Genomic DNA, 18,258 nt, shown 5'->3' with positions numbered 1-18,258 from the left:
TCTTGTCTGTTGTTGTTTTGGTGTGATTGATGTGTTTTAGTGATAGTCCTATAATGGTGTGACTGCACTATGACGTATGAGGGTGTGTGTAACCTTCCTTTCAGAAGAAATGCTTCAGTAGCGATTTCAGGAAGGGTGGTAGCCAGGGGTGGCGGTTAAGTCGGTAGTGCGCAGGTTTACATATGCATATTAATAACATCTTGCGGCACCTGTTAGCCTGATACTGCTTAGTAGGCGTCCGTAAATGGGCTTAATTTTTTTTTTTTTAAGTAATAATTTTCTGTAAATTAGGTTAAACTATAAGAGACCGAGTAGAAAAATAATAATTATTGCATAACAAAGTAGTATTAACTATCTAAACTAATATGAAATTATGCCACAGCTAATTATCGTAATAATTTTTAAGTAAATAATTTATTTATAGGACAATTTTTTACGTACAGAAATGAAACAAACATATTAATTTATAAGTGAACTGATTAGTAACATATTAATCTACAAGATATGTAAAAAAAATACAATATTTGCTGAAATTTATAATCAATACAAAAACTTTGTAAATAACTGAAAAAAATTCTGATGATAGTAAATTTTTTATAAATGCAATCTCTACCAGTAAAATGTAACGATTTAAACAAATAGAATAATATAAATTAAAACGAATATCCATGCATATAAAATTGGTTCATCAAATTTATTGGGAGGGATTTAATTTTCTAATCGTTATTTTAAGGGTTTGACGTAGTTATCTATTAGTTTATGTAACACATTTCCTAATTGACAAATTTCTCAATGGAGCAAATTATAAATGAACAGGATAACGTAATACAAAATTCTTAAAATGTTCGCAATTTTATTGCATTCAAAACTAAAATTAATTAACAAAAGTGATTCAAATATTTGTAGGGAATGAAGCACAATTCAAAAAATATTTTTTTATTAAAACTGATGCCAAGAGAAACCCAAAAATAAAAATATTACCATTCAATGTTTTTTTTACGTTTCGGTGGTTTCATCAACATCAGAACAACAACCAGTACAATAACCAAGAAAATAATAATTTCAACAACAATAACCAGTATAGTCAGAATGTAAACAACAACAGCAATAACTTCAACTAGTCAAAAATTAAAAATTATCCAGGTAAACAAACCGTAAAAATAGTTTATAAATATTATAACTTAAGGTTAAAATTAAATAAAATTACTCTAATATAAATTCAAAAAAAAATGTAAAAAAAATAATATCACACCTAATTATATTAATATATTCCATCAGAGCAGACTATATTTTCATCAGTATACTGTTAACAAGCAAACAGGACTGTAATTCAGTTTGCATTTTGACTTTTATATAATATTTTAATCTCCTGATGATGGTTTGAAAAAAACGAAAGATCTAATGAGCTTATATTTATTTGCTGATAGGTGGATTTTTCACTTTTTAATTATTTTATTAAAGTATATCAGAGAAATCATGTTTAAGTAATTTAAAAAAATGGAATATGTGCTTTTATTAGGACTTATACTGAAAATTTGTAAACAGAATTGAATATATTAAAATTAAAAAAAAATAGAACTAATTTTTTCAGCACTAGTAACTGGCAAAGATGGCAAAGTATTTTAACAGTAAAACAAACATTGGAATACATTTTTCCTAGAAATGCAGTTAATACGATTAAAAAAAAAAATTGTAAATATAAGACTAAAAAAATATATATATATAAAAAATAAAATTAAAAAAAAGGCATCTGTTTATAATCGTTGGTTTATGATAGAAAGTTCTCAGTTTTACACTTTTAAAGTTTTATTTTTTTGGAAATTTATCCTTTTGTAGATGAAATTTACCTTGTGTAGAACCAAATTTTATGGAGAAATTATTAAAATGTCATAGAAATTTTTACTTTTTCTGTTCTCACAGGATAATTATATATGTTCGAAAACAGAGAAAATCTTTACTAATACTACTGTAAAATAAAAAAGTAGTGAGAATTCACAAAATAAACTTGAGGACTGACTTAAAATATCCAGTCGATATGTCTAACGGCTTAAAAAATAGCTTGCGATTTATTAATATTTTTCAATTTTTACTTTCTTGTTCGAAGTAAAGAAAGTATAAAATTTCCAAAACAATAAAATTTTTAAGGTTTTAGCGAGAGTTTGCTGTCAATTGAAAACTTCAAAAATCGAAAATCAAAATTCAATAATTTATTTATTTATAGTTCTTCAAAAAGATATTGTCCGAATCAAAAAAGTACATATATGTATGAAAGGCGAGATAATAATTGTTATATATTTTTCCTACTTCTTTTACTCAAACACAAAAATATGCACCATTAACTATTTTCTTCCTGCTTTACTAATATTTGTAAGCAAATGACAGAATATTATTTTTGCGGGCTTTTATTTAGCAAAATCTTTAATAAATCATAGCGATTTAATTTTTCACATACTTCGAGCTCAATAGATAAAAGTGTCAGATTTGTTAATCGTTCCTGTCAGTAAATAATTTTTAACTTAGAAAAACTTCGTTCGGCTGATGCTCTTGAAATCGGAATTGTTAATAATGTTCTTAAACCAATGGCCAGATTTGGAAAACAGTCGTGCATATTTCTCAGCATATTCAAGCGCTGTATTGGTGATGCATTTTCAACATTAGTACAGACCCCAAACAAAAAACTTTAATTTCTCCGTATAAATCGGCTCAATTTATATCACGATTATCATCTTGCCTTAATTTTAAATCTAAATCCATGCAAAACGTTCTAAGTTGGTCGTCTTCCATTGTTCGTAATAGTGGGATATTATAAAGAAAACCGAAAATATTAATATGATTTTCAATTTGTTCAAATCTTTCTTGTAATGAATATATGGTTTGACCTATTGTTGCTAACAATTAATTTGTGTAGAAATTTTTTTCTGGATTATTTACACAATAAGAAGAAAAGTTGTCAGATGAATCGGTGGAATTTAGAGAAGCTTGATGAAGAGAAGGTAAAGAAGATTTTCGAGGAGGACATCGCAAGAGGTCTGAGTAAAAAAGATAAGGTAGAAAATGTAGAAGAAGAATGGGAGAATGTTAAAAAGGAAATTCTTAAATCAGCAGAAGCAAACTTAGGCGGAATAAAGAGAACTGGTAGAAAACCTTGGGTTTCAGACGATATATTGCAGCTGATTGATGAACGTAGAAAATATAAGAATGCTAATGATGAAGAAAGTAAAAGGAACTATCGGCAATTAAGAAATGCTATAAATAGGAAGTGCAAACTGGCGAAAGAAGAGTGGATTAAAGAAAAGTGTTCAGAAGTGGAAAGAGAAATGAACATTGGTAAAATAGACGGAGCATACAGGAAAGTTAAGGAAAATTTTGGGGTACATAAATTAAAATCTAATAATGTGTTAAACAAAGATGGTACACCAATATATAATACGAAAGGTAAAGTCGATAGATGGGTGGAATATATTGAAGAGTTATACGGAGGAAATGAATTAGAAAATGGCTTTATAGAGGAAGAAGAGGAAGTTGAGGAGGATGAAATGGGAGAAACAATACTGAGATCTGAATTTAAGCGAGCATTAAAAGATCTAAATGGCAGAAAGGCTCCTGGAATAGACGGAATACCTGTAGAATTACTGCGCAGTGCAGGTGAGGAAGCGATTGATAGATTATACAAACTGGTGTGTAATATTTATGAAAAAGGGGAATTTCCGTCAGACTTCAAAAAAAGTGTTATAGTTATGATACCAAAGAAAGCAGGGGCAGATAAATGTGAAGAATATAGAACAATTAGTTTAACTAGTCATGCATCAAAAATCTTAACTAGAATTTTATACAGAAGAATTGAGAGGAGAGTGGAAGAAGTGTTAGGAGAAGACCAATTTGGTTTCAGGAAAAGTATAGGGACAAGGGAAGCAATTTTAGGCCTCAGATTAATAGTAGAAGGAAGATTAAAGAAAAACAAACCAACATACTTGGCGTTTATAGACCTAGAAAAGGCTTTCGATAACATAGATTGGAATAAAGTGTTCAGCATTTTAAAAAAAATAGGGTTCAAATACAGAGATAGAAGAACAATTGCTAACATGTACAGGAACCAAACAGCAACAATAACAATTGAAGAACATAAGAAAGAAGCCCTAATAAGAAAGGGAGTCCGACAAGGATGTTCCCTATCTCCGTTACTTTTTAATCTTTGCATGGAACTAGCAGTTAATGATGTTAAAGAACAATTTAGATTCGGAGTAACAGTACAAGGTGAAAAGATAAAGATGCTACGATTTGCTGATGATATAGTAATTCTAGCCGAGAGTAAAAAGGATTTAGAAGAAACAATGAACGGCATAGATGAAGGCCTACGCAAGAACTATCGCATGAAAATAAACAAGAACAAAACAAAAGTAATGAAATGTAGTAGAAATAACAAAGATGGACCACTGAATGTGAAAATAGGAGGAGAAAAGATTATGGAGGTAGAAGAATTTTGTTATTTGGGAAGTAAAATTACAAAAGATGGACGAAGCAGGAGCGATATAAAATGCCGAATAGCACAAGCTAAACGAGCCTTCAGTAAGAAATATAATTTGTTTACATCAAAAATTAATTTAAATCTCAGGAAAAGATTTTTGAAAGTGTATGTTTGGAGTGTCGCTTTATATGGAAGTGAAACTTGGACAATCGGAGTATCTGAGAAGAAAAGATTAGAAGCTTTTGAAATGTGGTGCTATAGGAGAATGTTAAAAATCAGATGGGTGGATAAAGTGACAAATGAAGAGGTATTGCGGCAAATAGATGAAGAAAGAAGCATTTGGAAAAATATAGTTAAAAGAAGAGACAGACTTATAGGCCACATACTAAGGCATCCTGGAATAGTCGCTTTAATATTGGAAGGACAGGTAGAAGGGAAAAATTGTGTAGGCAGGCCACGTTTGGAGTATGTAAAACAAATTGTTGGGGATGTAGGATGTAGAGGGTATACTGAAATGAAACGACTAACACTAGATAGGGAATCTTGGAGAGCTGCATCAAACCAGTCAAATGACTGAAGACAAAAAAAAAAAAAAAATTACACATTCATCTGCTCCTGCTCCTTCATGATCAAATAAACGTTTACGTTTTCTGATTCTTACAGTTTTTAATTTGTTTGAAATATGAGTTTTTTCACAAATATTATTTGCTTCCATTTTAGATTTTAAAAGTCATTCTCTCTAAATTCTTTAAAAAATTCCATCATCTCTTTTAAAAGCTTGGTTATTAAGCTGTAGATAAAACAAATTCAAAATTAATTGATGTTCAAGTAAGGAATCTGTTTCACTTTTCATTAGAATCCTCTGTCACGTCATTTAATTCTTCTAATATATATATGTATATAATATATTCATAATATGTACAATTTTTCGAAATATCACGACCCTTAGCGCCACCAAATAGTTCTAATTTTAGAATAAAATTTATTTCTCTTTTATTTATTCCTTTTTTAATAAAATAACTATAATCTCTTGTAAACTAAAACTTTTATTTTTTTAATGGAGTGATTGGACTTGAAAAAATTGTTTCATCTTCAGTACTTAAGAGTATTTACAATTAAAACAAGCTGTACTACATTTTCTTTTAAATTTTATTATTTCAAGTATATATTACCAAGTTTTTGCATGCTGCCTAGTACTATGAAACATTACTATCTAGCTGCGCGATTTGTAAACGGGTTAGGAGAAAAAAAAATCAGGGTTAGAAAAAAATTTCACATTTTAAAATTTAAAAACATAAATTACGAAGATTATCACGTTTTTTATTTAAAAAAAAGCTATATTCATTAAGAAAATCTATTTCTGCGATGATATGTAGCTTTATTCATCAAAATTATTATTTTTTTTATATTTTAAACTATTTTTAAAATGTTGAAATGTCGATTTGCGAGTTAGGCAGAGTAAATATGTCTTCGGTGTTTCCGACGTCTGACAAACTCTCGCCGGCATCATTCTACCGAACGACTTTATTGTGGTCGTGAAAAATTTCAGTTTTCAGATATTAACGGAAATATCCATTTTTACCATCCCTGATTCTATTATGATTAGTTTCGGCGTGATGACTGTACGTACACGTATGTATGTATGTACGAACATACATATACATACGTGCGTGCAGATATAACGTACGTACATCTTGCATAACTCAAAAACGATTAGCCGTAGAATGCTGAAATTTTGGATTTAGGACTGCTATAACATTTAGTTGTGCACATCCCTTTTTATTGCAATCTACTGCACCTAAAGTGTACAAAAAAGCCCAAAATCCATAAAATTTGGATTTTGAAATTTTTCTTAACTGCAATAATCAGCCCTCATTGAGAGCTTTTCACGACATATCGTAAGCGGTACTTATTTTCATTGGTTCCAAAATATAGCCAAATAAGATTTTAATTAATGAAATATTTGGTGTTACAAGAGAAAGCACATCGATTCGAATTTATCTCTTTTTTTTAATTTAAGTGTTTCGATTTATTAGTAATTATTAACCTTTGATTGTAAAAAAGTTTTACAACATGTAATAATGCAATAATAACAATAAAAAAAAAAATGAAAAAATTTCAGAAGTTATTAATCAGAAATGAAACGAAATTTTATATAATTTTAAAAATGCGAATATGTAATTTAATAAGCGTACAAGGAAGTCCTGTGATGTCCACATCAGATTTGGTGAAACATTTGATTATTTTATTTATGCATTTGTTTCGGTCTAATTGATAATAAATATCGCTATAAAATTTAGTAATCTTCTCCTGTTTCATTTTTGTTTTTATTTTATTGATGGTTACATCATAATAATTTTTAAAAAACATAGTATTAGATACATATAAGACTTTCATTTATTTAAAGAATAATAAAGGGACTTTTACTCTAACTTAATATTTCAGGTAGGTTTATTGAATTAATAATTGTATTAATATTTGATAACAAAAACTAATATTTTAATAATTGTGTAACTGTCCAATTTTATTAAAGAACTGGTGGGTCGTATCTCACTTTCAAATGAAATAAGTTTAAATAAAGTGCAGCAATAATGTGTATATGTAACTTAATAAGAGTTCAAGGAAGTCACGTGGTGTCAGCATCAGATTTTTTTATTCTAAGAAATATTTTAATTTAAGATACCGAGTGACTAATACATAACACAAATAATAAGATAAAAACGATTTACCATAAACTCTTCTTTTTTCCTTTTTAAAAGAGAAAATCCACGTTGATAAAAATTAGAAAATGGATTAAAGAAACCACCTTTAGTAAATACTGAGAACTCCAACTAAAGATATTTAGATTTAGTAAATAAGACATTTTTATTTCAATTAATATACATTAACTGTTGCTTGTAAGTAATTTTTAACAATATAATAAAGGAATTTAATTGGTAAAAAATATAATTACTTATTTCCGGTGAAAATGAAAAAATATAAATTCAAATAGGATTCACAGAATATTCACTTTAAAAAGTTTTTTTTCTCTCCAATTGTTAAAGATTCTCTATTAAAATACAAACCAAAACAATATCATGAAATAAAATTTGGCTTTCCATGTCCAAGAAATACCCCACGAAACCTAATAATCTAAAAATTTTAATGTACTAATCGTATATTAGTTCCTGGATAATAGATTAACTTAACGAAAATATTATATATGGGTTCCATTACAAGAAAGAATATTTCAGTTATTAAGGAAGAATTTAACGTTAAATTTTTACCAAAGTTTGGTTAACTTTTTACGTCCCCTTCCAAAATTATATGAACTAAACCTTAAATGTTTTCTTAAGTCCAAACAATCAAATTTTATTTCTGCAAACAATTTTATTAAAGACATTAATAAAAATGCCATTTGGTGAGATAGTGGTAAAAGGTAATGATAATTAAGATGGTATTGCGTCCTCCGGCTTTCATTTGAATTATTACAGCTAACACCAAATTAACCAGCTACTTAAGCTAGAAGAAAGGCAGAATGTGGAAAAATGACATTTTTTTAGATAGACACATAGACTTTTCTTTTAACATGTGTTCAATTCTTGAATTTTCATCAAGGTTGAGAACCAGCACGATCCACATGGCGAACGAATAGATTCTTATCTCAAAGATTTGTGGCGTGTAATCTGGCAAAAGAAGCTTTATTTACGTATTTGGTACACAAATTTAAGCGGTGTTAAAATGTATTTAAATTTTTGACCATTTATTTTATCTGGTTTTTAGAAAGAAATATAAGCACTAGTTTTACAAACATTATGAGTTTTCATTGCATCAGAAGTTATTAATCAGTTTAATTATAAATAACAGTTATTCAGTTTAATTATAACGGTTATTATCAATTTGTTTTTTTGTACTTTATCTCATGATAAATGTAATAATTAGTTTTTTTTTCACCGTCTATTCTATAGTTGAATAATATTGTTGTAAAAATAAATTAACATAAATCTTCAATCTTTGGAACGTGATAAATAATTTTCCTTCAGTATTTAATATTTTTTCTTTTACATGATGAACAACATAAATTACCATTTTCCTAAATGTCTTTAATAATCAAAATAATTGATTTATTTGTTAATTAAGAAAAAACAATTACAACATGATTCTCTACCTTATTTCTTTTCTTTATCGAATATTTTTTATATCTTCAAGACGTTGATGTTAATGATGACGTTGATCCATTACACATTTTCTCTTCTTTTTAACCTCCGGGACCACCGTTAGGTATTACTTCAGAGAATGAGATGAATAGGCAATTTTTGTAGCGTGTTAAAATGCCATGCCTGATCGGTATTTGAACCCTGGATCTCCGGATGAAAACCCGAGACGCTACCACTCGCGCCACGAATGTCGGCCCTGATCCATTACACTAGAAATTTTAAACAATTTTTTTATTATTTCCACTTTTGTTCTAGTAACATCCTATTTTTCACCAATGTCTTCTTCAAGTATTTTTCAACCGGGTTTTTTCTTCTCATTATTTTTTTTTTCTCCGTCGATTTCCCCGCTCCCTAGAGCCGGATTCCCGACTAAGCAAAAGCTCAGCTCCCACAGGTGCCATCACCTCGCACTACCTCAGAAGGGCACAAGGTCCCGCCCAGGCAGCCGGGACACGATCTTACTTGCTTTCCATGCCTAAAGTGAGGAGATCCCGAGGTGAGGGATCCCAAAGGGTTCCCCTCACCAGGACTCCGATCATAACGCCTCGCCTCGCCTCTAACGAGGAACCTCAAAGGAATCCCCGCCGAGACTATGGTCTTATTTTACCCCAACAGCACTGCCGTTGGGGTAAAAAAAAAATGGGTGAGATTCCCCACCCGATCATCGAAGACGAGACGCCGGAGCCTCCCACCCCTCCCAGATGAGGCTGTCCCATGCAGACACCACAGCACGGCTGTATACATATTCATGGCGCTGGCGCAGGTTGAGCCACTTTACATCCTCGACCTCCGGGTGCATGTCCGTGTGATCTACATGACAGACAGCGAGTTTCCCGTGTGCAGACCCTCCTGACGTGGTCGACCATACCGCAGGCAAAACAATGACCACCTCGGACTGGACCAAGACAAAACTTGGCCCTATGCGCTGCCCCCCAACACCGAAAGCAAAGGTCATCTGAGGCACGTCGAGTCTCCCGGCAGGCCAGCCAGCCAATGCAGATGCACCCGATGGATAGTAGGTTTTCCGCAAGAAGAGGTGACAAAGCCAAAGTGACCACCTGTGTTGATCCGTGGGCCGGCCACATAGACAGAATTTCCAAGAACACTGACTCTCCAATGACCTTACGAAGTTCCTTCATGAATTCATCCCTCGTTGTCAGTACGTCTAAGTCTTTGACGACAAAATGAGTCCTCCTGTCACCCTTCCCAGTGTTAATGCCGCAGTGGTAGCCTCGACCTTCTCCGCAATCAATATCTTTGCTGAGTTGTATAAATAGCTAAATAGCAAAAGAAAATAATAGCTTTTTGAAATGAGGTTAAAAATAAAAGGTGTTTTAATCTGCAAAAGCAACTACTCATCTTAATATATATCCAATTTTTTTATGTTTTTCTAATTTATCATAAGATTAAGTTTCTGCAATTATTATTTATTTTTCCGAAGAGAAAAATAGTATGAAACTTGGGGTTATAAATAAAATCCTAAAATTTATTGAAAATAATTTTCAATTTTATCAAGGGAAGAAGCATTTATGAAGCTATAACAGATATTTCAAAATATGACGCTATCACGGTAATCGGATATTTTCATAAAGTATCATGTTTTTCAACAAATTCGAGAGTATTTGTTCGTATGAAACTCGAGTTCCGATAACTGACGGGAGTAAGTGGTGCCTTTGTCGCGGAGGATCTTCAGCTACATCACTGAGATTATTAAAAATTCTGAAATTTTAAATAGCGCTGAAATACTTATTTGAATAATTTTCTAGGTTTTATCATTATGCTAAAATAATCATTGCTAAAATAAATACAAAACATAGTATGTTATATAAATTCTAGAAAAAAATAATAAAACAACAAACATCTATTTTCTCAAAAAACACACCTTTCTTTCTATGAGTTTGATTAAACTGCGTGAGCGTATAATTTAATAATACTCTAAAAAGTAAAGTAAACCCAAAAATAAAGAATTTAAATTAATGCTTTCCCATTTAGGAGCGTACATTAGTTTGTACAAAATACTACAGGGAAATTTCTTGTAATATTTGTCAATAAAAAATCTATACCATTTTGCTGGATTGTTTGCAGTCAAATTGCAAGAAACAAATACACGGAATGCTCCACCTAAGAGTTAAATTTTCACAAAAAACCAACATTTTCAAGAAACAGATTCGGTTGTAACAGTAATTAAAAATAAAAACGGTTATAAGCCTAATCTGTTACCAATAATTATATAACAATTAAGAAACAAATTTGTACTGTAAAGAGACTATTATTCTAATACATTAAACTAGAAGACTAGTTTACAAATTAACATTGATGGAATAATTATCAAAATGGGTTGAATTTTTTAGCAAAAGCGAAAATATTTAAGTAATAAATAGGCTTATTTTTTAAAACAAAGGTGAACATTTTTTTCACGAAATGTACAATTTATACAAAATTTTTAAATATTTAAATTAGATGAAAACCATTATTAAAGTTTTTTTGAAAAGTAATAAATATTATGAAATAAGAACAAAACAGTGTAATTTTAACATTTAAAAAAATATAATATAAATAATAGGTAAAAATAGATACAAAAAGGCGTTTTAATTTTTTTTTTTTTTTTTTTTTTTTTTTTTTAGTTTTATTTAACAAAGATTAAGAATTACTATAGATTGTTTTGTCAGTGTATTTTAAGAATTTTTTTTTTAGTAAAGGAAATTATTCCATAGATAGTAAGAAATATTTTTACCAAAAATTACATCATTTAAAAAAAATGCGTTAACTTTTTTATTCTATTTTATTTTTGAAAATTATGTTTAATTATCAACGTCAGTTGACCTGTCACCTTAACTGTTGACATCGAGTAAGGATGATAACCGTATAGTATATAAGACGGCGACGGTTATGATACCGTCACCTTCAACATGAAGTCCTCATTGGTATTGTTGGTTCTCGTTGGCTTTGCTGCTGCCGCCGTCCATCCTTATGGACAATCCAAACGACAGTGCTTCAGCGGTTTTTTCAACAACCAGAATGAAGTTTCTCCAATAAGTGAAGAACAACAACAAAACCAGAACAACAACCAATACTACAACAATAATAACAACAACAACAACCAATACAACAATAATCAAAATGAAAATAACCAAAACAACAACCAATTCCAGAATCAAAACAACAACCAGGACCAAAATGGTGAGTGCATAATTACATATATTTTGAATTCGTACCGTGACTTAAAATTAAATTATAAATTTAAAATATTTAAAGCAGGTTATATTATGTTAATATATTTTGATTACCCATTAATAACAAAATACAATACCAAAAATAAAATTATTTTTAATTAGTAATAGTTATTATTATTATTATTATTTACAATTTTCAATTACTATATAATCTACTTTTTTTATGTTTTAAAAAGTAAAACGCGTTCTTGTTTTTGTAAAATGATTTTTCTAGTTTTAATTAAATTACAAAAAGTTTTGTAAATCTTTTGCCAAATGCGAATAAAAAAATACCCAGTTTGTTAATTTCATCCCTCACTTAAACTTATACAGTTAAAAATGGTCTTTCATGGAAAAAATTATTCTTACAAAACAAAAAAAGAAGATACTTTAAAATGTTTCGATTAAAATACTGAAATGTATATATTATTTTAACAAATTTTGGTCAGGTACATCAGGTCTTATTATTTTAGTGATAGTAATAAGCATAGCTCGCATGTTTTAAATATTTCTGATTTCTTGTAATGCAAAATAAAATATTATTCATGGATTAATTTCACGCGCAAGATTTACTTATGATTATTATTGTTATAAAAGCTTAATAAATAAATAAATAAGATAACTTATTCAACCTTATGCGGTTAATAAGATAATGAAATTTGCAATAATAATTGATTATTGAATATTTCACAAATAATATTTTTTTAAATTTTCTTTATAAAGAAATGTTGAAGATTTATTATATAAATGAAATTTTAGAAAATTTTAAAAGGTGTTTACGATAGAAATATTTAATTATTTGTGTTACAAATAAAATTATATTCCACGTTCCTGTATATATGTAATGTGGTTATTTGTAATAATACGTTAAAAAATATTCCTGTAATATTTATGCAGTGTAATAGAGAAGGAAATCCGGCCTCCGTGGCGCGAGCGGCAGAGTCTCGGCCTTTCATCCGGAGATCCCGAATTCGAATCCCGGTTAGCCATGGCATTTTCACACACGCTACAAATCATTTATCTCATCAATAATTTGAAATAAGACATTAATTTCTAAAATATGTCTAAAAACGCTTTAATATCGAGTTACGGCTAGCGAAAAGTTTCGCATGGACTTCAGTTCCAGTGCTGACAAGAAGTCATGTTGAAATTTTAAAGGCGTTACGTAAGTAATAAATTTGATGGTTTCTTGTATTTGCTGACCTAAAAATCAAATAAATTATGCACGAGTACTGTAGTTTTTATGATATCCAAAGTAAAACAGAAAAATTCGGTGACGAAAAACACGTTATTTTTTAGGTTTGAAGTACAGTAAATTTGCTAAAGAACTGTTAAATGCGTAAACTTTACTATCAAAACTAATACATAATTCAATTCTGAGAAAATTGGTGAAATAAAGAAACGGAAAGAAATCAACTTCTGCCGTTAACAATAAAACAAAACAGAAAAATGTTATAAATTTCCAAAAATAAAACACAACTGTTTTTAATATAATAACTTAGACCTTTTAAAAATTAAAATTATCTTTAACTTTCATTAAAAAAGATACAGTGGTTTGTATTGTACTAATTTACAAAAAAATGTTCGAAAATTCTACTATTGACATCGATGCCCTTTTCAACTCTTTTTCTTAAATTTTTTGTCACCGGCCTAACGATATTTTCGCGTCCCTTGATAAGGACAGCGCAGCATTGAGAAAGTGAGCGTTCAGTTAATTAGGTGTTTCTACTTTCACTTGTATACCTTGCATTTCATCTATCCTCATAAACGGTAATATAAAGGAGTATGGTTCGGTGATCTAGGTGGCCAATTTAACGGTCAATTGTACATAGAAATCCTAATAGCATATTCTGCATGATTGAAGAGACGCGGAATTTTTTATATCAAACAATTCAGATTTAATTTAAATTCAAATTCAATTGGAAAATTGTAGTACAGTTTTAGAGTACAACAAATAGAAAAATATAACTTGATCCTTAAAAATAATTAAACAATCCAAATTATGTCAATATCAATTTTTTTTAAAATCAATTAAAAATATTTTAATTTTTCAAAAATCTAAATTTATTAAAATAATTGCAGCTGTTTTTAATTTTTATAAATTCATTAAAATTTTTTTCATAAAAGTTTACTTTTTAATAATAAAAGTTAATTATTTTTTTGTTTTTCATAGACTTTATTACACTTCTCAGAATTAGATTATCTACAACTTTTGATAATAAAATATTGCTCATTTATTAGTAATTTAACAAAGTTATTGAATTGGAACCTAAAAAACGTACTTTTCGTCACCGAATGTTTCTGTTTTTACGTTGAATATCATAAAAATTATGGAAGATACAGTTCTGGGACTTGTATTAATCGATTTTTATGGTAAAAAATATACGAAACTCCTTAAGTCCTTAACGGCTTAAAAATTTCAGTACGATGTCACCGGGAGCACTAAAATCCGGGCGAGATTTTCGGCTACATCTCGATACAAAAGCGTTTTCGGACAATGTTTTGTGTGGACGTTATTCCTTATTTCAAGCTCTAGAATCAGTTCTGAAATTATTTCCCTTTATTATTATTATTATTTTTACATTTGATCTAACATATCTGCTGTAGATTCATGCGTAAAGGTGTTTCTAAAAGAAATACAAAAAAGTATTTAAAAAAGAAAATTATTTTCTATTTCTTCTAAGAAACTTATCTTCATGTAAAAAAAATTAAAGAATTTATTGATATATGAACAGAACAATGACTATTATTTACAAACACTATACGCATTTATGTTAACGTAATATACAGACTAGCATTATTTTTATGGCTGAAATATTATTTTTATCGTTTTAATTTCTTAGCAGAAAAAATCGTAATACTGGCTGCGAGTGAGTGGAAAACATGTAATTATAAAGATCAAGTACTATTTTCCATGAAAAAATATTTTTAGTGAGAGTTTATTTTACAGATTTAATTAACTATATATTTTAAATAAATAACGTGATACTGTACTTAAAGAAATATGATCTAAAGAAATCTACATAAATATGTACGAAAATATAATGCAGGATCACTAACGATCAAACATTTAGACTAATTACAGGTTTCTCAGACTATTTCATGAAACATAAAAACAGGAAGATAGTTTTAATGACTTAAGGGTTTTGATAAGATTCAGTAATCTTAATTTTTAGTGACAAACACAGGTATTGCAAAACTACGGTATAGCTTAGGCAGATTAAGGATAGCGGTATGCAATTCAGAATTTGCTGCCAAATGTTTTTTTTAAATACAGATGAAAAATAATATATCTTTGTTTTCAGGTAATGTGTTCGGAAATAACCAAAATAATAATCAGAACAATAACAACCAGAACGAAAATGTGAGTTACTATAACAACTACCAGAACAACAATAACCAAAATAACAACAACTATAATGGTCACAACCAAAACAATCAGTACAACAACAACAATAACCAGAATGGACAACAGAACCAGAATAACAATCATAGTCAAAACCAGTATAACAATAACAACAACTACAATAACCAGAACCAGTACAACAATAATAATGCTTACAATAACCAGAACAACAACCAAAATAACCAGTACAGTAACAACTACAACAACAACAACAATCAATACAATCACCAGAACCAAAACGGCCAGAATGTAAACAACAACAACCAAAATCAGAATAACTACAACAATAACAATCAATACAGTAACAACAACAATAATCAGAACCAATATGGCCAGAATGCGAACAACAACTACAATAACAACAACCAGAATAATAAATACAATAATAACAACTACCAAAACCACAACAACCAGAACAACAACAACCAAAACTACAACAATCAGAACTACAACAACCAAAACCAATATGACCAGAATGTAAACAATAACAACAATAATCAAAACAACTACAATAACAACAACCAGTACCAGAACCAGAATAACTACAACCAAAACTCCTATAATAACCACCAAAACTACAACAACCAGAACAACAACAACCAAAACTACAACAATCAGAACTACAACAACCAAAACAATAATCAAAACCAGTATGACCAGAATGTAAACAATAACAACAATAATCAAAACAACAACCAGTACCAGAACCAGAACAACAATAATAACCAAAACCAAAATAACTACAACCAAAACTCCTATAATAACAACCAAAACTACAACAACCAAAACTACAACAACCAGAACAACAACAACCAAAACTACAACAATCAGAACTACAACAACCAAAACCAGTATGACCAGAATAATCAAAACAACTACAATAACAACAACCAGTACCAGAACCAGAACAACAATAATAATCAAAACTCATACAATAACAACAACCAGAATAATAATCAGTACAATCAAAATCAAAACAACCAAAACACCTTCAACAACAATAATCAGTACAGCCAAAATGTAAATAATAACCAGAACAACAATTACAATAACCAAAACCAGAACAACAACAATTACAATAACCAAAACCAGAACAACAACAATTACAATAACCAAAACCAGAACAATAACAATTACGATAACCAAAACCAGAACAATAACAATTACAACCAGAACCAGAATAATAACAATTACCAGAACAACCAAATTCAGAACTACAACAACAATGACAACCAAGACAATCAGAATCAAGCCAACAACAACCAAAGTAATCAGAACCAGAGCAACAACTATAACAACCAGAATGCAAACAACCCAAATAATAACCAAAATCCAGTTAGCAGTAGCTGGTTTCAATCATTGAAATGGGTCTTATAAATGCAATTTGTTTTTATTTATTAAATGTAACATGATTTATTTACTTTGTTTAGTTGAATAAATAAAGTATTTTAATATATATAATTTTTATTTGTATTGATTTTTCGAATTCCTTATTCACCTTCATTAATAATTCACTTATAGAGAACTTAATTTAAGCTTTTTTAATTTATTAAAATTTTCTTTCAATAACATAAATTTCACACCATTAAGCCTTACCATTAAGCATTAAGCCAAACCATTAAGCATTAATGTATTCTTAATTAATCAATATTTTATCCAAGAAAACAAAATATGCTTTTTTATCAGTTTAGTTTCTTTTATGTAAAATTATTTTTTGTATATAAATTACAATCCAGACCTTGTTAGAAACATTGATGTAATTAATGTTTATAATTAAGTTATATTTACGTAGTAGTTAGGAAAAGAGATTTTTCTTTCGATACCTATAGTTTGCATAATGTAACATTTTTATACTTTGGTACATGCAGAAAAGTATTTTTTTCAGGATTTAAGAATTAAGAAAAAAATGGATTATAAATAAATTATTTAAAATTTTTAATATTAATTTGTGAATTATTACTATTCAACGATCATAAGAAAATGTAATATATCCCTTGTTATGATATAACTACATCCCTTATTATCCCTTCCTGAGCTAGAGCTTAATTATACAGTAACTGAATCATTTAACATGCTTCTCACAACTAAAAGATGCCATGTATGACAACTTCAAAACAATTAGGAAACTATGATTATTTTTCCTAATTTGATTTTAGTATTTGATAGTTCTAGATAAATATTTAAAACATTTTATTCGAAAACTGTCATTATTTCATCCATTATTCAACCGAGTTGGATTACTTCATTGCTTTCAATTCTTTCAATATTTAGTCTTCGCAAATATGATAACAAATATTTAATTAAATTAAAAAAATTCAGAAATTGTCGAGTAACTCCAGAAAAATTATTAAAAAAAAAACAAATTTAGTGTATCATCAGTTTACTGTATACGTATATATATATATATATATATATATATATATATATATGTATAGTAAACTGATTTATTTTTAAATGATATTTTAATATCTTAAAATATTTATGATTGTTTAATAGAATTTATGATTTAAAATCTCCTAATTACATAAAAATAATTGCTTCCTCAATATGCAAAGTAGGTTATGAAATAAAAGGTTATGAATATAATTGTAAGATATATTCAATGTTTGTGAAACAATATTTACCGTAAAATGAAGAAGACAATGTATTAATGAAATAAAAAAGCGAGATAACTTTGTAATAAATTGTATTTTAATTTTAAAAAAAAAGATTAAAATTAACAATTATATATATATAATATATATATATATATATATAAAAAATTATTAAATTATTAAAAAATTATTATATATAAAAAATTATATATATATATATATATATATATATATATATATATATATATATTAATATTATATTAATATATTCCTTTTTTTAAAGAATCTTCATTTATTGTAATAATATTATTTCTATGTTATGATTTTATTCTCGGACATTTTTTATTTCTTATCTGACAAACATTCTTTACAAAAATTAGATTCT

At 28.5% G+C, this 18,258-nt stretch overlaps 1 protein-coding gene across 1 annotated transcript; it reads left to right on the top strand.

Moving 5' to 3' along the window:
* Nucleotides 1-11,555: 11,555 nt before the first annotated feature.
* LOC142332807 (uncharacterized) lies at nt 11,556-16,742 on the top strand. The gene is made up of 2 exons (XM_075379425.1): nt 11,556-11,841; nt 15,179-16,742. Exons 1-2 carry the CDS (start codon nt 11,571-11,573, stop codon nt 16,654-16,656), a joined length of 1,749 nt encoding a protein of 582 aa, XP_075235540.1. The 5' UTR covers nt 11,556-11,570; the 3' UTR covers nt 16,657-16,742.
* Nucleotides 16,743-18,258: the final 1,516 nt, after the last annotated feature.

The sequence above is a fragment of the Lycorma delicatula genome, chromosome 1 (genome assembly GCF_047948215.1).
Source record: "Lycorma delicatula isolate Av1 chromosome 1, ASM4794821v1, whole genome shotgun sequence".
In the NCBI taxonomy this organism is placed as follows: Eukaryota; Metazoa; Arthropoda; class Insecta; order Hemiptera; family Fulgoridae; genus Lycorma; species Lycorma delicatula.
The sequence above is the reverse complement of the archived record's forward strand: the minus strand, read 5'-3'. Positions and strand labels throughout refer to the sequence as shown.